The sequence below is a fragment of the Sinocyclocheilus anshuiensis genome, unplaced genomic scaffold, assembly GCF_001515605.1.
Source record: "Sinocyclocheilus anshuiensis isolate Anshui unplaced genomic scaffold, SAMN03320099.WGS_v1.1 scaffold143, whole genome shotgun sequence".
NCBI classification, from domain to species: Eukaryota; Metazoa; Chordata; class Actinopteri; order Cypriniformes; family Cyprinidae; genus Sinocyclocheilus; species Sinocyclocheilus anshuiensis.
In genome coordinates this window covers 48,617-74,715 of record NW_015548197.1, presented here as the reverse complement: position 1 = coordinate 74,715, position 26,099 = coordinate 48,617, and the positions used below count along the sequence as shown (strand labels likewise).

Sequence of the window (26,099 nt, the reverse complement as noted above, 5' to 3'; positions counted from 1 at the left end):
CTCTGTCTCTCTCTCGCTCTCTCTCTCTCGCTCTCTCTCTCTCTCGCAATTACTTGCATGTACTTCATAGACATTCTTAATCTCTAATAACTCCATTCTGTTCTCTGTTGTTCTGTTTTCAGTGTTTCTCTATTCACACGCTGTTTGGTATCGGGGCATTTTTATGAGTACGAGTACGAGTACAGGAGCACAGTATCGGGCCCGATACCGATACCAGTATCGGTGCATCCCTAATTATACAAGTCTCACTGATCCCAAACTTTTGCACAGTAATGTATGTGTGTATATACAGTATATATATATATATATATATATATATATAGGGGTAGAGTGGGTAAAACACCCCCTACTGTTTTTCCCAAAATAACCACTAGATAAAGTCAAGATAAATGTATTTGTAACTATGGACTACATTGACAAGAGTGATGTCGAAGTATTCAACATGAACCTGAGAGAAAACAGATTTCACAGTAAGTGATCTAATTTTCAGCAGTAAGAAAAAAGTGTTTTAAAGCTTGTTGTTTTGTAGAACATCACAGTTATATATGATATGAGAATAGTAAGGCCTGTAGATAGGGAGTATGTGTTGTTTAAGAAAAATGCATTATATTTCCAGAATGACATGCACCCAGGGGGCATTAATTACTGTAGTTACTCTGTCCTGAACTTCAAATCCTTTGTTTTTCCATCAAATGTATTCTAACTAGTTAGTTGAATAAAAATATTTGGACTTTATATTTAAAAATGATCTCAAGTTAGCATCAGGTAGCTAGTTAGCTAGCCAGTTAGCATCAACTAACAATATTTTTTAAAATAGGCTATTATAATTTTGTTCATAATTCATAATTATTGATGATATTCTTTTTAATTTTAAGCTAAAACTGCCTGTACTCTGATTTTGTTGTAAATGTTTAAATCAAATTGCTTTGTCAGACTGGGGGGCATTTTACCCAAAACGCCCCCTTGGTACAAATTAAATTTTTTGTAAAAAAATCTAATAACATGAAAACTCTGGACATTTTTCGTACTTGGATTGTAACTAAAACTTGGATTGTCATTGTAACTAAAACTATGTTAACCATTCTGGACACATTTAACTTTTGTTTCACAGAAAAAAAATTACGCAGTCCTTAAAGGGGGCGTTTTCCCCCACTCTACCCTACATATATGTGTGTGTGTGTGTGTATATATAATTGTAAAATATTTAAATATCATGTAGCATTTGTTGTACTTCATGTATGTTGATTTATTTAAAATAAATTTTTTACAATCATATTGTATTACAATAATGAGAATCACCATTGAGAATAATGGCAAATAAAATAATTTACAAAGAAAATTGTCCAAATGCAGTATGGTAATGAAAATTGGGGGGAAAGTGGACAGATTTTTTTTTTTACTGTGGCCTTATTTTCATATAATAATAATAATAATAATAATAATAATTATTATTATTATTAATTCTTAATTAATTATTATTTATTAATTTGATAATAATACTAATAATAATACATTAATTATTATTATTAATTTAATAATAATAATAATAATTATTATTATTATTATTGTCATCATCCCACTGAAATGACAATTTCACCCTACATTTTATTACCAAAATGCAAACAAATCTTTCTCATTAATATTGCAACAAAATATTTATTTTAATTTATAAAGTAGTTATATATCATGTTGTTGTACTGCCTTTAAATTGTTAATTAATTCTAAATATAAATATAAATTAAATAAAATATAAGTATAATTATATATTTTAATAATAATGATAATAATAATTGTGTATATAATCATTAATTATGTTCTACAATGTAATACATTGCAAAAAATGTAGTGTAAAATATTGTTAAGATAAATTTTATTATAATAACAATTGGGGGCAGTGTGCTTAGTTGTCATGAAAATAGTGTCATGAAATAGAGAAAATTTCCTCGTTAATTTTTTTTCCACTGTGAAATGTTTTCATGAGGTCGAATAATTAAGACTGTCAGCGAGGGTTATCCATGTCATTGTGGTTTGTATTTTCAGAACCTGTTGCTGTTGAACCCGAATGAGCGCTATCTGACTGAACAGAGTCTGAACCACCACGCCTTCCAGACTCAGCGCCTGACGGAGCGACCCGGCCCGCTCACACCCACACCCGTCCGCCCCTCCAAGAGGAAACCGCTCCTGGACAACAGCGCCCCCAGCAGGTCAGGAGGAGTAATGAAATCAGACTGAGGAGAGTCATTGTTACAGTGATGGGCGGTGCTTGGAATGGAAAACTAGGGTACTTATTGTATACTGGCTAAATATGTGGTTAAGTTTCAGTTAGTATACTATATTGTGGTCATGTGATCTTACAGTTTTTCTCAATTGCTTTGGCTCAATTCTCGAATGAAACAACTAAACATTTTGACCAGTGTGGCTCACACGATGACAAAAATACTTTATATTTTGGTGGCCTTGGCCAAATTACTGACACGATAACTAGGTTTTGAAGCATGAATGAAATGTTTTGGGTGAGTAACTACATTTTGCAGACATGCGATAAAGTTCTGAAGTTCCAGCAAACAGTTGTGACATTTGCACTCACAGTTTAGAGAATGTTAAGATTGTTTCGAAAAATGTGCCAGAGCAATTGAGAAAAACTATTACATTTACATCTCGAGCATAGTTAATTTTGCATTTTTAATCCAGTTTTGTGAACTTTTTTTAGCTGTTGGCAACAAATAATGAGTCTTCATTTAGATTCATCATTCTGCAGATCAAGGTCAAGTAAAATTAAATAGAAAGTCAGTTTGAGTGCTTTGCATTATGGGATACAGAAAATTACACAATGTGCTATACTGCAAATTTTGCTAAATTTAGTAGGTTATCAAGTATTCCATACAAAAAAATACTGTGCGCCAAATGCAGTGTGATAGATAGATAGATAGATACAGAGACAGACAGACAGACAGACAGACAGACAGACAGGCAGGCGGATGGATGGATGGACGGACGGACGGACGGATAGATAGACAGGCAGGCAGGCAGACAGACAGACAGTTTGCATGCTTTAATTTTTTAATGTGTCTTTAGGGGTCATGTGGTCAAGAGTTCAAGTCACCATCGCTCAAACAGTCGCGACTGCTCCAGTCTGCCCCGTCACGGGCACGAAGACCTCCACCCGTCCAGCACCGAGGCATTCCTGAATGGATCGGTACCTTCTGCCAACAGCCTGAGCCCGGTGATGCACCCCAAATCCTTCCAGCCACTCAACCGCTCAGCATCGTGCGGTAAAGACCTGGCTAGCCTGCAGCATGCTAAAGAAGCCAAATCCAAAGTGGGCAATTTTGACTTCGGCAAACCGGCAGACGGACCGGGAGCCAAATACCTAAAATCCAATACGCCTCGCTCACAGAACCGCCATTCCTTTGTGGAGGGCAAGACCAGCGGTTACGGTGAGTCCACCGCGTCATCGTCTTCGGGTGGGAAGGGGTTGTCCTCGTATCTGAGTTTGTCCAAGAGTCACGGAGTGCTTAGCGATGCCAAATCCGTGAGCAACCTCAGCGACATGCGACTGCACCCAGATGACCCCGCCGGCTCGCCGCGCTACTTCCCCAGCAGCTGCTTGGACCTCAACATGAACCTGAACTTGCCGGCGCCAGGCAGCCCGTCCCTGCAACACGGGGAGCTTTCTGGACACAGTCCCGCAGTGGGGCGTCGCAGCAAACTGGAACGGGATGGAAGCATGGTGGAGCCGTCCACCCGCCGCTCCTCATCAAGGCAAAAGAGCCAGCAGCAGAGTGACGGAAACCCTGTCGATCCGCTCGACCCCATAGGGGGTCTGTCTCTTTCGGCGCCCCATGATTTCCCCTATGGCGTGGGCTACACCAGCCCATTTTCCTCCCAGCAGAGGCCACACAGGCACTCCATGTACGTGCGGAGGGAACGGGGGCGACCCCACGGCGAAGCGGGCGGATTGGCAGTGGGGCAAGGGATGCCCACTCGGGCCAGCAGTCTCCAGCTCCTGACCCCTCAGCTACAGCATCGGACCCTGCCAAAACACATGGGCAGCGCTGTGTCGCGGGACGCAGGATTAGACGACATCAGGGTCAGTCCAAACCTCTTTCACTTTTTTTTGTGATTTGCCAGCACAGAGCATTGCAGCATGCTTTCTGATGCCTGTGAGCGTCATCCAGGTTGCTTATCCCAGGTCTGGATGAAGTCTGGACAAAAATCTGGATGTGTGGCTTGTAAATATTACGGCTCTGTTCCAAACCTTAATAAGCTGCCCCAGTGTCAGCTGTCATTACTACACTGGCTGCTCCCTTCTAATTCAACATCTGGGCAGAGTTCAGAATTAAAGTATTGGCCCTTTCAATTCCCTTTCAATTGGTGTGAATCTATCTATCTATCTATCTATCTATCTATCTATCTATCTCTATGTATTCTTCTGTCGTTCTATCTATCTATGTGGGTAGTGTATGTACAGTATGATGTCTGTGTATGTCGTCTAGGTAGGCGGCTCACTAGGGTTCGTAACAGATGCTGTATGTGTAGGGTGTTTGTATGAATGTGTGCGGGCGCTTTGTGCTTCACCTGCTCTCATCTCTCCATAAACAGAGCGACCCCGCGGCCGCAGAGGTCAGTCACACGCGACCTTTAATCCGGGAGTCCACACGGGACAACACCGCTGCCTTTCACGCGCCACGGCAAAAAAGCGAGGTCCGCACCATCCTGCTTTCTCTCTCCTTCACGGTCTCTTTACCTCCTTCTCTTCATACTCCTCTTCCTGCTGCCCATTGTTCTGTTTGCTTTGCTCTCTCATTCAGAAGGCATTTCGGTTGTGTTTCCTTTTGTTTGGAGTTTAAACACAGGGGAAATCGTCACTATTCATGATAATTAATGTCCTCAGTGTTTCATTCAGCAATTTTTCTGCTGGAAAACATGTCTGTGACAAATGTTGATGCTGCAGGGAGGCGTTTATCACGAGCAGCTCGCAGATGACAGCGGATCAGCCAAAGAGAACCGCATGATGTACAGCGAGTCGGTGCCGCGACGGGTCGGGAGCTTCTACAGGGGTCAGTCACGTCACACTTATGCACATGATGCTTCTGATTTTAACAAATGTTATAGACAGCGTTGGAAGTGACAAGCTACAAGAAATGTGCATGTCATCTGATTGTTATTTGTAAATAAACAATAAAATAATATGTTACAATAATACCAGAATTATTTTCTTAATTTACTTTTTTCATTTATAATTTATTTTATTCGATTTTTTTTCTGTGTTGTCTAATTTATTTATTAGCAAATGCAATTGAAAAGTTCTCTGTTCTCTGTTCCCTGGTTCATGCAGTGCTTGATACAGTCTCTACACTGCAGGCGCGATGCAAATCAAATTAAATTGCTCCCATTATAATCAACAAAACTGTCAACACTGCATGCGTCGCAGTATCTACTGCGATGCAGTCATTGCATGCAAACTGTGTTGGAAGGACAATCAGAAAACAGCGAAACAAAGTCCCAAATTTCACTTTGAATAAAAAGCAACAAAGCTGTTGTTGTTCTAGAAGAGAGAGCGAGTGAGAAGTAATGCAAAAGTTACTTTATTTGTAAAGGTCACTTTTCTCGACACTGGTTGATCTCAGCGCATTGATCTCATTAATATGTTGATGTTTTTCTGTTTGGACCAGTGCCGTCTCCCAGACCCGATAACTCGTTCCACGAGAGTTCAGGAGTCACGATAGACAGCAGCCACAACATACACCAACCCACATACGACCCGTGGTGAGGATGATGCACAGACACACACTCTATTGTTGACCTACTGTAAATACTTTTATATGTGCAACTATTATTTGGCTCCACTAAAGTGTAATTTGAATCAAACCTTATTTTTTCTGTGATAACATGAAATAGAATAAACAAATCATGAATCATTTATTTTAATAGCCACGATGCCATAAAGGCTTTTTAAATTCATTTCTGACACTTGAATGCTTTGACAGTCAAGCAGGAAGTGACAAACAGGAAATGAGTCTTAATATTAAATAAAAGCGTTCAAAATGTAAATTTAAATTATTCAATGAAAATGTCATTTTCAATTAAAAAAATTGGATTCGTCATAATATGAACCCTTTAAAAATTAAAACATAAAATATTTATCATTTTTTTATAATTAATTATAAACCTTAATTAATATTAAATTGTTTTTAGAGAATTAAAATCTCTCAGGTAGGTTGACCAGTTTGCTGGGTAATTCTCGTTAATTAAAGATAAAACCATTGAAAACATGTTCCATGCTTGAAATAAAATATATGTTAATTGCAATAAAATATAAAAAAAATTTTTACAGCTAGTTACCAAGGCAACATTTCTAATTTTCATTATTTTAGCACGAAGAACTAAAATAACTAAAACTGAAATAAAAATGAATAAAAACTATATAGAAATACTTGAAAAATTTTTTTTTGAAAAAACACAACAGAATTACTAAAACTTTAACTAAAATTAAAATGAAAACAGAAAATGTAAAAAAATATATATATTAAAAATAAAACTATTAATAAAAAACTAAACTTATTAATAATATAATAGAATATGAATGATAGTAAAATAACCCTGTCAGATTGTAAGCATGAGTTTTATGAAGTGTGTCGTCTTTGATGAGGACGGGGTCTGAGGCACGGGACATGAGCCCTTCAGAGCCCACCAAAGAGAAGGAGAAACAAGGCTTCTTCAGATCCATCAAGAAGAAGAAGAAGAAGTCACAAACCGTGAGTATCTGTGTGTGTGTGTTAAGTGTTTCATGTCTCTCAGTGTAATGTGTGTGTGAGTGGCTAGTAGAGTGTAAACCCAGCCCGGAAACCAGACCCGTCACCCGACTCTACCCATACTGTCACATTTTAAATCAACACTTGACATTATGACATTATGTATTACCGTAATTTCATTACAAACACATTTGCAGTTATTTTTCTGTAAAACGCAGCAAGGAGTTAGAACAATTTTCATCACTCACTCTATTGTGACTACACCTGTCAATGTCCAGAAATCACCAAAAACAACCATAAAAGGCCTAAAGGATTCTATTCTATTCTAGTCGTCTAGTCTAGTCCAGTCTAGTCTACTCTTTTGAAGTTACATGATAGCTTTGTGTGAGAAACAGTTCAAAATGTAAGTAGTTATTCACCGAATATCACATTTAAAAAAAAAAAAAGACCAAAAAGTGAATTTAACAAAAAGTTAATAAAATGAAAACAGAAAATATAGTATGTATAATAATTTTTATCATTTTATAAGTAATTATTTAACCCATAATCGATATTAAATGGTTTTTAGAAAGTTAAAATCTCTCAGGTAGGGTAATAACCAGTTTGCAGGGTTATTATTGTTAACTAATATATATATATATATTGATAAAAAAAAAAAAATGGATTTGTCATGGTATGAACCCTTGTAAAATGAAAACAAGATATTTATAAAAATGTTTTATAATTAATTATAAACCCTACTCAGACATAAAGCCCAGGTTATTGTTGGGTCTGGAGTGGAGTCGGGTCACGGATCTGCTGTTGTTGGCCGTTGTGTCTCTGTGTGAGTTTTGTACTCTTGTATTTCAGACAGACGCTGATGAAGAGCGACTTCCAGTCACGAGGAAAACACTGTTTCCTCTCTTTCACTCTCAGAGGAGCTTCACGCGCAGCTCCTCTGAGAGAGAGTGTCCCCTAGTGGCCACACCAATGGTACACATGAGTCTCACACCTACAGTCCTATGGGGTTAGATCTCTGCCACAATTCTGCGCGCAAAAGATCATATTTTGAGCGCACAAAAGTGCATTTTGCACGCGCACGATCTGAGTTTTGTGGAGAAAATGTTCGTCTCACAAAGAAGAAAATATTTAGAGCACACTAAAATCAATTTTGCATTTAAAATAAGTTTTTGGATGTGTGCAACGTTTCACTAGCTTGCTCACCTGATGCAGTGCTCTCTAAATGCCAACGGCTTGCTTGCTCAACACAACCCAGTGTTACAATATGCCATAATTCCAGCCAATCAGAGACGAGGTTGCTAAATTCTGATTGGCTGCCTTGACAACCAATCACAACATTCCTTGCATTACTGATGACATTGGAAGAGGGAAAATACAGTGCATGCATAATTATTATGCCGGTTGATATTCTGATTATATTTGGTGAACTCCCAAAATGTACTGCCAGATTCTGAAAGATAAATTCTTCAAACAGTGGTACAAGAGGATGTGGTGCTGGTCCTTCAAGAGTCACTCACAACTTATCTGTCTATAAAGCCTATATAAAAAAAATCAGTCTTCAAGTATTTTACTACTTTTCAGTATGTGATTCTTATTAGGTAGCGGTCATTTTTTCAACTTATCTGTCTATAAAGCCTATATAAAGTAATTAAAAAGTATTTTACTACACTTCAGTATGTGGTTCTTATTAAGTAGGGGTCATTTTTTAGGATTCTATACTTAACCTAAGTCTCTGAGAACCTGACACCTTGTACTTCTGGAGACTCAGGTAGGTTGCAGTTCTGGAAAATGGTGCCGCTGGAGGCTAAATGGTTCCTGGTGATTTCACCCCTAATTCTTCACCTTAATTCCTAATTATTTTGCAGTTAACATGCTAGTTTTTAATATTTCTCATGGGCATTTAATAATTTTGACTTTCAGTCTGAGTTAAATCTCTTTTTTGGCTCATTTTATCTGTAAAAGAAAATCTGCTTAATAATTCTGCAGACCTGAATATAAGACATTGTTCACTTCCAGCATTCATGAATAATTATATATCAATTATAAATGATTAAATACAAGATTAATAGTAGTTATTAAGATTGATGTCATTTGGAATTGGTAAAATGTGCTTGGAAAAAAATATGATCAGAATATCAACTTGCATAATAATTATGCATGCACTGTATTTTCCCTCTTCCGCTGTCATCAGTAATGCAAGAAATGTAGTGATTGGTTGTCAAGGCAGCCAATCAGAATTTAGCAACCTCGTCTCTGATTGGCTGGAATTATGGCATATTGTAACGCTGGGTTGTGTTGAGCAAGCGAGCCGTTGGCATTTAGAGAGCACTGAGGGCGGGCATCAGGTGAGCAAGCTAGTGAAACATTGCACGCGCAAAAGAGAAGATCTGAACAAATATAAAAACTTATTTTAAATGCAAAATTGATTTTCGTGCGCTCTAAATACTTTCTTCTTTGCGAGACAAACATTTTCTCCACAAAACTCAGTTCGCGCGTGTGCAAAACACACTTTTGCATTTTCCCCAGAATTGTGGCAGAGATCTAATCCCATACAGTCCGCCGCTAACACACTAAACCGCTCTCGCTGCATGATTAACAACACTAATCATTTCTGTTGAGTTGGGCTGGGTACGTGTCTCCTCATTGGTCATAAGATCTGTGATGTCATCATGTCATTAGAATGACTCCACCCATATTTGCATCTTGTGGTTTGCATGTGTAGATTTGAAAGCATTTTTCCATTTTATTCACAACTAAGAGGTTTTAAAAATTTCCACAGAAACAGATTGAAGTCAATGCAAGAGTTTGAACACACGTTCATGTCATATTACAGCCCAAAATCAAAGGAAAACTGTAAATTAGATTTTGCTTACAGAAAATTAAACACATTTTCTGTAATGCAGAAAAAAAATCACATTTTCATTTCAAAACCAACACTGTATTATTGTAAATGCAGCTGTAAGTGGTACAGTAAGTTGTGTCACTGTAGTATTTGTGTACTGAATTTAATTTGTTGCTTTTTATTTACAAAAAAAAATCATGTCCAATCAAACATGATTATTTCAATTATATTACAGAAACTAGATTTTTGTTGTTGTTGTGAGATTTACCCATAAAAATATATTAATAAAAATGCTAAACTAATTTTTTCCAGAATCATCTGGAATATAAATAAATTAATAAAGTAATTTCAAAAAAATAATAATATGATGTACTGAAAAGTCATTAGTGTTTTTACAGTGTCTAATCTGGTTAGTAATTATCATCATAAAATGCAATATTAATAATAATATAAAAAGTTATATAAAGTAATAGTCATAAAAATGAATAATAATATTAATATTAATATATTCATATATAATAATATTTTTAAAAAATGATGTTGTGAAAAGACATTAGTGTTTTATTGTGTTTAATTTGGTTAATAATCATCATAATCATCACCATCATCATACAATGTAATAATAATAATATTAAAATTAATATAAATGAATCATCTTAAGTTAAATTAAGATTATTATGAAGTAATATTAAAAATAATGCTATGATGATAAAAAAAAATATCAGTGTTTTTACTTTGTCTGATCTAGTTAATAATCATCATCATAAAAAGTCATATTAATAATAATGTGAATATTAATATAAAGCAATTTTAAAAATAATAAAAATATGATGTTGTGAAAAGTCATCAGTGTTTTTACTGTGTCTAACCTGGTTAATAATAATAATAATCATCATCATAATCATAAAAGTAATGTTCATAATAAAAAATAATATAAAATCATATTAAAAGATAATATTATGATTTGAAAAGCCATTAGTATTTGTACTCACTTATCTGGTAAATAATCATCATCATCATCATCATTATCATAAAAGTAATATTAATAATAAAAATAATAATATAAAGTCATATTAAAAGATAATGTTATGTGAAGAGCCGTTAGTGTTTTTACTGTCTTTAATCTGGTTAATAATAATCATCATTATCATCATCATAAAAAATATTCATATTAATAATTATATTAAAATGTATATAAGATAATAATAATTTTAAAAAGATATAATAATAATAATATCAATTAATGTTAAAATAATAAAATAAAAATTTCCCCTGTGGGGAGAGAATCAGAATATTTATAAAATCCACTTGTGATAGAAAAACCCATATTATGCTTCTTTCCTGGGCTGTTTTTCTCTGTTGTTTGTCTGTTAGTTGTGATATTGTCATGTGGAGGTGATTGACAGCGCTGTGCCGCGTGTGATTGGTCAGGTGCCGAGTGAGGGGCCGGATCAGGCGCTGATGCAGAAATCGTCCCGCTTGTACACACACCAGGGCAGCAGACATCGCACCCGCAGCCGAGACCGAGAGCGCAGCCGCGACCGAGAGAGAGAACGAGACCAGGATCAGGAGCGAGACGTCGAGTGGCCCGCAGAGAGAGCGCCCGAAACACACTCACAGGTACATATATAAGCATTTATACGTGCGGATGATCAGCAGTGTCGTATTAGTGTCACTGAGATGTAAACAGTGTTTACAAAGTGCTTTACATACAAGAAAATACATGTTAGTTTGCATTCACAAAGTTAAAACATACATACACTAGCATTCAGAAGTTTGGGGTCGGTGAGATTTTTAATGTTTTTTAAAAAAGTCTCTTCTGCGTAAAAATACAGTAAAAATTGTGAAAAATGTGAAATATTTGTACAATCTAAACCAGTTGTTTTCTATGTGAATATCTGTTCAACTGTAATTTATGTCTGTGATGCGCAGCTGTATTTTCAGCATCATTACTCCAGTCTTCAGTGTCACATGATCTTCAGAAATCATTCTAATATGCTGATTTGCTGCTCAAGAAACATTTCTGATTATTATCAATGTTGAAAAGAGTCGTGCTGCACAATATGTTTGTGGAAACTGATGCATTTTATTTTTCAGGATTCACAGATGAACAGAAAGTTCAGAAGAACAGCATTTATTTGAAATAGAAATCTTTTGTAACATTGTAAAAGTCTTTAGTGTCACTTTTGATCAATTTAATGCGTTCTTGATTAATAAAAGTATTAATTTCTTTGAAATAAAATCTTACTGACTCCAAACGTTTAAACATTAGTGTATAAAATAATATGATAATAGAATAAAAAGAAAAATAACTTATGAACATGTCTTAATGCATAATGAGCATAATTTACATAGAAAGTAATAGTGCTTTTTATTATTACAGGAACATATTACTTATGAATAGATTTATAGACAGCGCTGTGACGCATGTGCTATACTGCTATTTCAAGAAAAAAAAAATATTATACTTCATATAATTTAATTATGTTAATTTATTATAACACATTATAATCAATATTAAAGTACATTTAAGGTTTGAAATAATGCCTGGAATTGTTAAAATCATCTCACTTGCAGGAATAAAAAACCTACACAGAAATAATGCATAACAGGGTTTATTAATAATGCATTTGTGTGGTTACAGCTCAATATGTTATATAATCAAAAGAGTCCGTTTGGGATTTTTATAAATAATGCATTAAAATGCATAGAAATAAATTATATATAAATTATAAAAAATGTAAAAAAAAATTATATATAAAAAGATTCCATTTTTATTTCTTATGAATCATGCACTTGTATAAATGATGTAAATTATATAAAAAGATTTCGTTTTTGATTTTGATAAATTCTGTATTAAATTGCATATAAATAAATTGTGTAAAATATAAAAAATATTTAAATTATATAAAAAGATTCCGTTTTTGATTTTTATAAATTATGCTTTAAATTACATATAAATAAATTGTATAAAATATTTAAATTATATAAAAAGATTCCGTTTTTGATTTTTATAAATTATGCTTTAAATTACATATAAATTGTGTAAAATATAAAAAATATTTAAATTATATAAAAAGATTCAGTTTTTGATTTTTATAAATTATGCTTTAAATTACATATAAATAAATTGTATAAAATATAAAAAAAAATTATATTATATAAAAAGATTCAGTTATTGATTTTTATAAATTTTGTTTTAAATGACATAAAAAAGTAAATTATATATAAATGATCTGAAAACAATGCAGTGAACATTTTGTGCTGTGGAAATGTCTGATATTTTGTTTTCCATCAGTAAAGTGCAGTTGTTCTCTCTGTACTCTCAGCCTCTGAAGTCTCTGCGGAAGCTTCTTCATCTCACCACCTCCTCGTCCTCGTCCTCCAACCAAACCTCGGCAGATCTCCACTACCCCCTGCCCTCCTCCAAAGGCGGCGGGAGTTTCGTGGAGCCCCGCGGCCTTGGCTCCATGCAGCCCAAGGGCCGTTCGGCTGCGTATGGGGCCCCGGGGCCCCTGGAGTCCGGCTGGCACTCCAGCGCTCTGGGCCGTCCCGAGGGAAACCCGTATCCCGACCAGCTGACCTCCAAAACGGGCCCGAACGGCTTCGCTCGCCACTTTCGTTCACGTTTGCCAAACCTGAATGACCTTAAAGAGACGGCGCTGTGAGTCGGACTCACGGCGGCCCCTGATGGGCCTTCTTTTCTTGCGTATTAAGGGTAGGCCTATATGTCTTTTCTTTTTTAGTTTTGAATATTTGATAGCACTTCTTATATTATTTATGTACTGTAATTACTGTATTTTTTGTTATCGGATAATACAGTTTAAAAGCAGATGATATAGCTCTATGTAAATGGGAATATATAAATGTATGGCTTTAGTTTCTACTCTGGTTGTAGTATATAAACATTATCTGATTCTGCATAGTTACTCTTATATCTGGCTAAAGGTTCTAATGATTCATGTATAGATGACAGTATTGACATTTATTTTATAGTAATAGAATAAGACTGTGGTATATACAGTATAGACATTACAACTTTGTCTTTGAGTATTTTCTGTTCACAATTCAGTGAATATCAGTAGATATTAAGAGTAACAGTAACATTAACAGTAAGAATGCGTGATTTTACAGTATGTGCGTGTGCTTCCCAGATAGCGCATGTATGTTGCTTTAAATGTCATATTTATGCATAAATTAATTCTTAAATGTTGTGGATGTCATTCTAACACATAACAGGGACGACAAACACTAGCAAATAATTCAGATTTTGAAAGAAGTCTCTTCTGCTCACCGAAGCTGCATTTATTTGATTAAAAATGCAGTAAAAACTGTAAAATTGTGAAATATTTTTACAATTTAAAGTAACCATTTTCTGTGTGAATATATTGTAAAATGTAATTTATTTCTGTGATCAAAGCTGTATTTTCAGCATCATTACTCCAGTCTTCAGTGTCACATGATCTTCAGAAATCATTCTAATATTTGCTGCTCAAGAAACATTTCTGATTATTATCAATGTTGAAAACAGTTGTGCTGCACAATATTTGTGTGGAAACTGTGATACAGTACCATTAAAAAGTTTGAGGTAAAAGTAAAACAAAAAAAAATATATATACTTTTATTCAGCAAGGATGCATTAAATTAATCAAAAGTGATAGCAAAAACATTTCTAATGTTACAAATGTCATCAAAGAATCCTGAAAAAAAAAGAGTACCAATAATATTTATTAATAACTGAGCAGATGATGATCTGAAGGATGAATGATTTCTGAAGATCATGTGACACTGAAGACTGGAGTAATGATGCTGAAAATACAGCTTTGATCACAGAAATAAATTACAGTTTAACAGATTTTCACACAGAAAACAGCTATTTTAAATTTTAAAAATATTTCACAATATTACTGCTTTTACGGCATTTTTAATTAAATAAATGCAGGCATGGTGAGCAGAAGAGACATTAAAATCATAGTAGTGTACATCGTAGTGTACTGCAGATGATAAAGGGTCTAAATATGACCGAAAAAAGGTCGCGACAGTATACGTGCGCTATCTGGGTTTCGTGTGGGTCTTCTGTTAGTCTTTACAAATCACAGCCAGTGTAATTTCTTAAGCCTTTTAAATGACAATTGAAGCAAAAACATCAACCAAATCTGACCAAATCATATGAAATGGTGTGGCTCCACCTGCTGGCCATTGAGATCCACTGCAAAAAAACAAAAAAAGTCAGAGTATATGATGCCTTTTTTATTTTTAAAGCAAGATTACTTTTTACTATATCTTATCAGTCTTTGATTCCCTCAGGTATAGAGCTCTTTGAATACTGCAAATACAGTTTTACATGCAATATCTGGATATCAGATGTCGAAGCTCTTTAGATCGTTTCATGTTTCTGTTTAGGGAAATAGAGCCAGTGTGTGTATACACGAGGAGGAGAAATAAGAATAATAATTTATTAATTTTATGCAATATGTAATTTCACATTCGCTAGAGAATCTTCTAAATAAAGCTCCCAGATAGCACACGTACGTCTGCAAGATATCTGTTAAAGATCGCTTCATCTGGAAAGCATCTGCTGAGTACAAACATCTTATAGAAGTCTCTCAGATGTCAGTTTTACATTCATTCTAAATCATAAACATCTTAAAGACATCTAATAGACGTCTATTTGACATCTGGTAGGAAACGTCCTATAGTCGTATTGCAGATGAGCAAACACTCTAAAAAAATACGTCTTGCAGACGTCAAATAGACATCTCCGAGATGTAGACCAAATCATATGAAATGGTGTGGCTCCACCTGCTGGCCATTGAGATCCACTGCAAAAAAACAAAAAAAGTCAGAGTATATGATGCCTTTTTTATTTTTAAAGCAAGATTACTTTTTACTATATCTTATCAGTCTTTGATTCCCTCAGGTATAGAGCTCTTTGAATACTGCAAATACAGTTTTACATGCAATATCTGGATATCAGATGTCGAAGCTCTTTAGATCGTTTCATGTTTCTGTTTAGGGAAATAGAGCCAGTGTGTGTATACACGAGGAGGAGAAATAAGAATAATAATTTATTAATTTTATGCAATATGTAATTTCACATTCGCTAGAGAATCTTCTAAATAAAGCTCCCAGATAGCACACGTACGTCTGCAAGATATCTGTTAAAGATCGCTTCATCTGGAAAGCATCTGCTGAGTACAAACATCTGATAGACGTCTCTAAGATGTCAGTTTTACATTCATTCTAAATCATAAACATCTTAAAGACATCTAATAGACGTCTGTTTGACATCTAAAAGGAAACGTCCTATAGACGTATTGCAGATGAGCAAACTCTCTAAAAAATACGTCTTGCAGATGTAAATGCAGACGTCAAATAGACATCTCCGAGATGTACGTGTGCTATCAGGGTCAAGGTACCTGGAGGCATTTTGTTTCCTCTCAGCTGGTTTTTACTCGTTTGCGCTTTAATAATTCATATGTCAGTCGGGTACACGAGATGTCAAGCGCCAGGATTTCCTGGAAAACCGAGCTCGATTACACATACAAGCGTCTCCTTTTAGTTTCAGAGATATCTAGAGAATTATCCTCAAATCATCTCGATTATCGTTCATAAACTGGTCAATTAGCCGCTAATCCATAACTGCGGTCCTTGTGTCTGAAGTTTATTCATCAGTCTCTTCAACTGCCACAAAGCCACTACAAGGCAAAGCCTGCAACCATTAGCCGAAAAAGCGTAACGGCTAAAGCTAATGCTTCCGGTTTGACAATACGTGGGAAAGGAGACCAGAGGCCGTTTTTTTTTAATGGATGTCAATGGAGGAGAGGCTTCACTACGCTGAATAAGCAGCTTTTTAGAGGAAACGACTTATAATTTAATGATTCGACAGCCTGTCGGCTAATCTTCAACATGTTTTACACTAAACAATACTTTTGGATTGAACTATTTTTAGAGTTTACCACGAAAAAAATGCCGTTTTATAAGAGAAGTCACTGATTTTTTGCGACAGGTGGGATACAGCGTACGGCACTTCCCATTCATTCCTGATATCCATAAACGGCGATTGAGTGTCGTACAACTATCATAAGTTTTAAAGGCTTTTATTGGCAAAAAATATATAATGAGTCAATATTTACAGTGTTGACCCTTGTTCTTCATAACCTCTGCAAGTGGCTCTGACATGCTGGATATTAGCTTCTGGGCCAAATCCTGACTGATGATGATCCATTCTTGCCTTCTTAGTTCTCAGAGTTGATCACAATTTGTGGGCTTCTGCTTGTCCGCTTACCGTTTGAGGACTGATGCTGCGTTCAAGTCCTCCTGGGACGTTCGTACTTACGAGTTGACAAGTCGTAATTACGACGTCAGGGGCGTTCGAGTCAGTTTAGTCGGCACAAGATGGCGGTGTACCTTCTTTTAATAAATTACAAGAAAATACAACAGGGTCTGTTAACTCTGCTTATAGAAAATGAAGAACAAAGAATTCGCATCAGGTGTGTTTTGCGTTTTTAATATTTTTTTTAGACCAGGATCCCAGTATAACTGATTTTCAGCATCAACAAACGCTAAAATACAGAGATTAAAAAAAGCTGTTAGCTAAATGCAACATGGCAAATCAAAAGATTTTTCACCTATAGGTGCAAAAATGATAGCAATTTTTACTTGAATTTCATTAACTAGCTGCGTAACAAGAACATGACCAATTTAAGTTTATAGGACAACTAAACTATCAATTTAAACAAAAATTTACCGTCAACTACAGACGTTGCATCCATCGATTCCGCCATGTTTGTCATTGACACGCCCCCAACTCGGAAACTCGGGGATTCAAGAAAATTTTGAGTTTCTCACTCGTAATAACGACTTTGTGGTGGCGTTCATGTGCGTTCAACTCGTAAATACGATCTATCCGACATGACTTGAACGCACCATCAGATTGAAATTCAATGACGTCAAGGCTGTAATGTGATTGGTTATTAAGGCTCACATGATCCAAGTTAGCCGTTACGCTTTCTCCAATAGTAAGTAATACAGACCCTCTCATCTCCCAATAGTAAGATAATCTCTGACTGCCACACGATTCATATGGCAGGAATAAGATGATGGATGGTGTTTTACTCTATAATCATGTGCTCTTCGGCTGCAGTGAGGAGTTGAGATGCTTATGAGCTCATTTAAATAACCATGAGACTGTATTTTATTTTATTTTTTAATCCATGAATAAATAAAATTCAAACCAAATGAAACGTGAACTGTCCTTTAGCGGTGCACTTGAAAATGTTTTTGAAAATGTCTTAAAAAACAATACACTATAGAGCAAATGCTAGCATTGCATAGAATCGTTTGTTTTGCTAGTAAACATCTTTATTTACCATTGAACAATTGCGAAGCTAATTTTAGCATTGCTTATCTGCTACAATCTTGATGTCTGCACATGCTAAAGCTTGTTAGCATGTCTTATTTGAAATAACTTATTTCAGTATCAATAGCAGTTAATAGGTCGGCACAACCTGTCATCCCATCAAAAACATTCCCCTAACGTTCCCATATGGTTCCCGTTTGGTTATTTATTTTGGAAGCCATATAAGAACATCCTTGTAACCGAAAATCACCTCAGGTAATTTCTCATTACCTTTTTTTTTTTTTTTTAGTTTTTTTTGATAATAATCAAAAGAGACCTTATATGAAACATGCTTTCATGCTAGCTAGTTTACAGGCTTCATCAGTGATAATGAATTTTAAATGCAGTAGCTCAACCCAGATAGCACAGGTACGTCTGCAAGATGTCTGTTAAAGATCGCTTCATCTGGAAAGCATCTGCTGTGTAAACATCTGATAGACGTCTTTAAGATGTCAGTTTTACATACACTCTAAATCATAAACATCTTAAAGACATCTTCTAAAAGTATTTTTGACATCTGGTAGGAAACGTCTTATAGACGTATTGCAGATGAGCAAACACTCTAAAAAATACAGTCTTGCAGACTTTAAATAGACATCTCTGTGATGGACGTGTGCTATCAGCGATGTAAGTATGCACCCTGCATGTTTGAAACTTCACAGAAATTATGCAATAATGTGGTAAAGTGCTGTTTTAGCACTTGATAGTACTCAGGGACTTAAAATAGGGATAGATAGATAGATAGATAGACATTTTTTTCTGTTTGTTTAACATTTAAGTGCGTTTCACACCATAAACGATCAATTTAAAAGGTTATTACTATATTAGGGTCCTCACCAACGTACGAAAGCGTTCCGTTTATTATATGTCGTCTGATGCTAGGTTCGCGCTCTTTTAAGTCAGATAGATTCTGGTTGGCTGTTGACGGTTTTATCGTTCATCAGCGGGAAAATAACTGAAAGTGATTCCAGCGATATCATTATAGTTATGCTTTGTACTTCGCTATTCTCTTAGAATCAGATTGATAATTAAAAGTTAATATTTATAGTTATTGTTATTGTCTTTGGTGTGAATGGCCATTTACGTTCTGCCTGTTCGTTAATGGAAGAACAAGTGCAGGTATTAAAACTTGAGTGTTACTGAAGGTCTTTTCACATGGTCAAATATCAGTTTTTTATGATTTTACTCGGAACACCTTTTATTTATTCAGGCTTTTACCCTATTGTTCCCAGTCTGGTCTTTGTAATAGATCCAGTTGAGGTTTTCCTGGGTCCGGTACTGCAGGCTGTATTTCGTTGTCCATTCGTCAGCATCACAGCGGCCCTGACTCAGGATACCCGAGACCACCCGCACCTCCTGGAGGTCAATCTGAAGCCACTGACTCGTGTCCTGGAGTTTGGACAGCCATGCACATCTGCGATGGAGTGAAGAGTCAGTCAGGGTCTGCTTTATTATGACCCCAATCTAGATAAATCAGGCATTGCCCTAGTCATTTTGGCAGTGAAGCCCAAGCTTTGATTTCAGGCTGATTTGGTGCTGATCATTTTAGCTAGAAGGTTTTTCTGAGACACTTACCCAAACCCCTGACTGTTCAGTCGGGCTTTATTTGGGGTCCATGAGGAAAACCAGCCCACGTACTGATCCTGGTTTGAACAGGTAAGCTGTTCCGCCATCACCGATCCGGACTCAAAACCCAGCGGTTTCTGGTAGGGACACTCTGGTTGGAAATGAGGAGCATGGAAACCATCAGGACATGCCCACCATCTCAAGAACAGCATGCTAAATGTGATTTACACAAGCAGGACCAACATCCACCAGATCCTGGAACTCAAACTGAAAAACTGTCAACAGGAAGTGAAATATCATCATGTATTGATATGGAGTTAGCATGAACCTGGATCCCTCGACAAAAACCCAGTAGGATTTTTCCATTGGCTTTAGGATTATTGCAGAAAATAAGCTCTGTGACCAATACAAGTTTATGATTCTTAAACATTTTGTCCATCATGATAATCTTCACAACTGAAGCCTAAATACAATCGCCAGATGTAAAAAGCTAAATGTAGGCTATTAACGAACTGCACCAGGGTCACATGACTTCAACATCACCACCATTAAGCTTCTGAAACTTAGACACTTGTTAGCAAACGCCTGTTTCAAGACAAATAAAAGCTTTTTAAGGGGTATTACAGATATATTTCATGTTGTAGAATAAAACGTGAAAATATCTTACGCTTATTTCAGACCTAATCGGAGGCATTTAACCAAAAATACATTCGAAAACCCAACAAAATGAACACAAATGCATGCTCTGAATGTCGTTATAGCTCTATTTTATGAGTCTTTTCCAGGTGGTCTGAAGATCAGGAGTCCCGTTGATTGGCACATGTGGATCTCCAGCGGTTTGTGATGGTGCAGGACAGACGGGCCCCATTTCAGGCCCAGTAATCTGGGCATCACAATCATTAATCATGAGATTATCAACTGGCACTCTCTACCCTCGCTCAAAGTCACTGTTTCTCACTCATTCTCATTCTGATGGTCTCTCATTGTCTCCTACAGACAGTCCTCTAGTTCTCTTATTCTGTGTCTTTTAATAATTTGATCATAATGCTGCTCTGTCAAGCTAAGGTCAGAGGGCGGTGTTTTAGCTGATGCATCATGGATGATCGTTACTCATGTAATCACTCTAAAGCCTCTTGGCTTCATGCCCTGAATCATTAAGCATGCTCTTCTGAAGGGACCGAGAGATGCTCTCGTCTCTAATCTTCCCACTGACAATTAATGCTGCCGTTCACTGCATGACCTTGCATGTTTCTGCCATTCAACACCCACACAGGCCAGACAACACTGTTTATGCATGTAAACACATACAGACAGACATGCATGTTTATCTACTGCTCTGCATGCTTATATTCTCTTATGCACCGATAATCAGCGATCCAATATGTTAAACAAATATTGGGAACAGTAAACAGTGTTTACTTCGTTCCTGAATGAATCAGTCGTTTTGAAAGAATCGATTGAATAAATTACTTAACGACTCACTTATGAAGACAGTGGTTTGTCGCCACCTACTGGTAATTTTAGTTTTATATATAAAAGTATCATTTTAATTTTTAAAATTCTATCATTTTTTTTATTTCTATATTCCAGTTTTGTATTTAAAACATTAATCTCATAACCTTATGCAATTTGTAAGTGCAGCGTAAATGCATGTACAAGTGCTAGAAATATAAAAATAAAATGTAACTAGGCCTGTACTTGGCTAAAGTGGCTAAAACCGTTTATATCAACCATTTATAAACCATATATATATACTGCTGTTCAAAAGTTTGGGATCAGTAAGATTTGTAGTGTTTTTCAAAGAAGTATCTTCTGCTCATTATGGCTGCATTTATTTGATCAGAAATACAGATATACAGAAAAAACAGCAATATTGTGAAATATTATTGCAATTTAAAATAATGGTTTTCTATTTTATTATCCTTTAAAATATAATTTATTCCTGTGATCAAAGCTGAATTTTCATCATCAATACTCCAGTCTTCAGTGTCACATGATCCTTCAGAAATCATTCTAATATGCTGATTTATTATAAGTATTGGAAACAGTTTTTCTGCTTAATATTTTTTTTTGAATCTGTGATACTTTTTTCAGGTTTTTTTGACTCGAAGATACTTTTTAAAGAAACATTACAAATCTTACTGATCCCAAACTTTTGAACAGCAGTGTATATATATATATTTATACTGTATATATAATTTTTTTTTTGTTCTGTAGACAGGCACTGACCCGGCATGCAGTCTAGATAGGGGCTGTGTGTGGATGGCGTGGTGCTGATGGAGGTCCAGGAGGCTGGAGTTCCGGTGGGTCGCGCCTCCTGACAGTCACAGCTGCAGCCCGTCGGTGTTTGATTCTCCGCCACTTCCTTCACACTCACATGGTCCTCATCTTCATAAGGCCACGGCATCTCTAACTCCTGACACACACGTGCACGTACAGTTGTCACACACACCGTCATATGTCACACACACACACACACACACACACACACACACACACATTCATACTCACCCCCTGTGTGTTTACTCCAATGAAAACTGTGACAGAGATCAGAGAGATACAGGTCATTATTAAAGATACAGTATCTATCTATCTCAGTACAATCAAAAATAAAATTTATTTGGCCAAGATATATATGCTAAATATGTGTTATAAACAGTGAAACTCAATGAAATATGCTTTTGAAATTGAAAATGTATTTAGTTTCAATGTTCATATGTATTTCAGGAGCAAGAAAATACTTTTCTAGTCTTACAGCAGCCTACATATAAGCTATATCTAAATGTAGGCAAAATAAATCTAAACTCGATTTGTAATTTAATAATGCTCAATTTTTAAATATTGCAATCTTGTATTTTTTTAATACTGTAAGTATTTTTCTCGCTGAATTTTGATACATTAAGTTCTTTAAATGTGACCTAGGAATGTATTTTCTTGGCTTGAAACAAAGATATTTTTAAATGCTTTTAAAGTATGTTTAGATTTTTTAAATATATTGGTAGAAAATATATTTACATACACACACACACACACACACACACACATATAAATAGTAGTGCTGTCAAATCGATTAATCGCGATTAATCGCATCCAGAATAAAAGTTTGTGTTTACATAAATTATTACGTATATATAAAATATACACACCTACATGTATATATTTAATAAACATATGTAATTTATATTTATATATTACATAAATCATATATAAATATGAATATAAATATGTATAAATACATGTAGATATTTCTTAAATATATACATGTATGTGTATGTATATTGTATATGTATGTATGTATATTTTATATATAAATATACACAGTATATTATGTAACACACACACACACAAACGTTTATTCTGGATGCAATTAATCGCGATTAATCGATTTGTCAGCACTACTATATATATAGGCATATTTTGAAATGCATTTAAAATCAAAGAAACATCGACAGCCAATCAGAATCCACTCAACAGCTCGAGCATTTAAAGCGGCAGAAGGCCAAACTACAGTGAGCTTAGAATAAGCAAAATCGGTTGTCGGTGTAAACGGGCCTTTAAAATGATTAAAGTAAAGCTCCTGAGTCCTGAATTTAATTTTCCATAAGTTAATCTGCACACTTTTATTTCAACCATTTATCCTTTTACTGCTAGATATAAAGAACATCTGCTAGATTCCAAATACATAACTGTCAAGTTACTGTACTGGAAACAGATGGTGTGTCCAGCTCTCATATCACACACACTTTGTACCTTGAGTCAGCAGCAGCAGAAACATGCTGAGGATCTTCGTGTCCATCTTGAAGAGCAGATCTAGTGTGTTATGAACGGCAGCGTTCAGTGTGCTCTGGATTACTGTAATCCATACATCCAATAATAGTCCTGATCTGTCTATGCCTGGCTTCTCTCTGTTCATTGCTCACTCGGAGCTCAGGAAACTTCATTGAGTTCTCGGTTGGGTTTCATTGAAGAAGCCACTTTTGTGTTTCTCTTGAAATCTACAACTGCTTAAACCGCCATATGTCATTTTTGACAATGGAAACGAGGCTGAGGGACTGAATTAGAGAGCGTTCAGTGGATTGTACTGTTGTTGAACGACACACCGATTGTTCAGCTGATGAACTTTCAGTAGACAGTTTAAAAAGTTGTGAGTTGGGGGAATTATATGATCCAGGATCTTTATACAGTGTGTGTGCCATTGTAAAGACTGTTACCATATATCTATAAATATATGTAGCCATATGTCTATAAATCCAAATATAAACTGCACAGTGGAAATTGAGTTTATCAAATGCAACTATATGAATATGTATTCATAATTGGCCTTTTATAGTTATAGCCTATATGCAATTCTCAAACCTTAACACACCCTGAGAAATGGTACCTGGAATCAAGAATCAGGGATCATTGAATCAAGTTTAATATAGTCATTCATACCAACAAAATTTATTTTAATGCATTAAATCAGTAGAAAAATAAATAAAGTAATTGCAGGATACCACTTTTTACCGTCTAGGCCAGTCCTTACAAAATAAAAGCATTGCTTTTACTAAAAAATAATAATAAAAAAAAAACACCTAGAAGGAAAGAAAAAGAACAAAGATTATTTATATATGTGTGTGTGTGTGTGTGTGTGTGCAAAACAAAAAATGCATGTGCCTAATTTGAGAACTAATTTTTTTACAAAAGAAAAACTAGTTTTTGAACTAGAACTAATTTGGTGAACAAATAAATGCAAGATTGCCCTAAAAGCTATTCGTTTATTATGAAAACTATGATTTATCATCCCAGTGTCACTGTGATTGGACCTTTGGTTTGTGTGAAGGTCTTAATTAGAGAAATAAGGTTTAATTTAAGACTGAAATGTTTCACCTGTGCTGAGATGAGCTGAGACAATAAATAGTGTTCAGACGCTCGTTTAACAGCTCTACTTCAGGCTCTGACTGCGAGGTGAACAGCAGCGATCATGAAGACTTCATCTGACAGGAGCCTGAAGTCCCTGAAGAAGTCCAGGAGCCTGAAGTCCCTGAAGAAGTCCAGGAGCCTGAAGTCCCTGAAGAAGTCCAGGAGCACAGGCTGGACACGCAAACAGAGCACCAAGGCATATTCCGCTTACATTTACAGGACTGAGAAGGTGTGTTAACGTAAAACTGGGCCTGATTTATTTATTTTCTCCTTGCTTCACGCAACAGAGAGTTGCATTTATTTGCGCGGTTTAAAATGATTTTTTGTCTTATTTAAGGAGCTGTCTGTTGTGAGTGACGCCGCCTCTTTAATGCGGCACCTGTCCGGTGCGCATGCGCAGGTGTTTTATTATATTTTAAAAACACTGTACGCCATGACATTTTGTTTGACTTATTGCGCTTTGAGGTTCGTAAATGTAGGCATATTTGTGTACGGTCTCCAAAGTTTTGGCAACGGCACCCTGTACTTAAAAGTAACAGTTTTTAAAATGTAATTCATATTCTTTGCAGTGGAACCATATCTAAAGAAAAGGTCACTGATGAATTTGTGAACATTTACCTGCTTCTCTCATGCCATAGTTTAGCTCATGAATATTAGAGTATGCTAACCTACAGTCATGGCCAAAAGTTTTGGCAGTGACTCAAATTGTGTTTTGCAAAGCTTGCTGCTTAAGCTGTTGTGGTGTTCATTCACGTTGTTTCTAGATTATTGTGTAGAGTCATCCGATGCATTTTAAATAATTGCTAAAAGCTTCATTGGCCAAAAAAATGAACTTTGCACAAACTAATTTCATTGTTTTTTGATCCCGACACAAAATGACCAGCTAACATTAATTGACTAATCATATTAGCAGCACAAGTGAAAGTGTAAATGAGTACTAGTCAGGTTAAATCACTATCATACTAATTAGATTGTAAGAGCAGACTGATTGCTATAAAAAGAGGGAAGACGCGCTTCCAATCATTGTGTTCCTCCAAAGAAACACATGCGGCCATCGTCGCTTTGCATCACAATGGCCTCACATTGCTACAAAGAATATTGCACCTGAAAGAACCATTTACCGGATCAAGAAACTCAAGGAGAGCGGTTAACTACTCCAGTAAAGTACAGATACTTGAAAAATGTACTTAAGTACAGTATTGAAGTAAAACTACTTCGTTACTGTCCACCACTCACTATCATACTAATTAGATTGTAAGAGCAGACTGATTGCTATAAAAAGAGGGAAGACGCGCTTCCAATCATTGTGTTCCTCCAAAGAAACACATGCGGCCATCGTCGCTTTGCATCACAATGGCCTCACATTGCTACAAAGAATATTGCACCTGAAAGAACCATTTACCGGATCATCAAGAACTTCAAGGAGAGAGGTTCGACTGCATTGAAGAAGTCTTCAGGACGTCCCAGAGTGTCCAGCAAGCGCCAGGACATCTCCTCCTGAGGAGTCAACTGCGGGATCGTGTCTCCAGCAGTGCAGAGCTTGCTCAGGAATGGCAGAAGGCTGGTGTGAGAGCATCTGCACGCACAGTGAGGCCAAGACTTTTGGACAACGGCCTGGTGTCAAGAAGGGCAG

The 26,099-nt window shown here is 35.9% G+C and overlaps 2 protein-coding genes across 2 annotated transcripts in view; one reads left to right on the top strand and one right to left on the bottom strand.

Moving 5' to 3' along the window:
- LOC107653194 (cyclin-dependent kinase-like 5) overlaps positions 1 to 13,368 on the top strand; it is a 57,558-nt gene extending 44,190 nt beyond the window's left edge. Inside the window, exons 11-19 of the mRNA XM_016439863.1 lie at positions 1,996 to 2,204; positions 3,076 to 4,090; positions 4,603 to 4,704; positions 4,955 to 5,060; positions 5,676 to 5,769; positions 6,653 to 6,758; positions 7,605 to 7,727; positions 11,029 to 11,217; positions 12,927 to 13,368. Of these exons, the coding sequence (XP_016295349.1) occupies positions 1,996 to 2,204; positions 3,076 to 4,090; positions 4,603 to 4,704; positions 4,955 to 5,060; positions 5,676 to 5,769; positions 6,653 to 6,758; positions 7,605 to 7,727; positions 11,029 to 11,217; positions 12,927 to 13,265 (2,283 nt within the window). The 3' untranslated portion in view covers positions 13,266 to 13,368. The remainder of the gene's footprint in view (positions 1 to 1,995; positions 2,205 to 3,075; positions 4,091 to 4,602; positions 4,705 to 4,954; positions 5,061 to 5,675; positions 5,770 to 6,652; positions 6,759 to 7,604; positions 7,728 to 11,028; positions 11,218 to 12,926) is intronic.
- A 5,818-nt stretch (positions 13,369 to 19,186) lies between these two features.
- On the bottom strand, positions 19,187 to 23,494 carry LOC107653211 (retinoschisin-like). The gene is made up of 5 exons (XM_016439880.1): positions 23,315 to 23,494; positions 22,076 to 22,101; positions 21,794 to 21,980; positions 19,574 to 19,715; positions 19,187 to 19,412 (listed from the first exon to the last, which is right to left on the bottom strand). The coding sequence occupies exons 1-5, from the start codon at positions 23,475 to 23,477 to the stop codon at positions 19,205 to 19,207; spliced, it is 726 nt and encodes a 241-aa protein (XP_016295366.1). The 5' UTR covers positions 23,478 to 23,494; the 3' UTR covers positions 19,187 to 19,204.
- Positions 23,495 to 26,099: the final 2,605 nt, after the last annotated feature.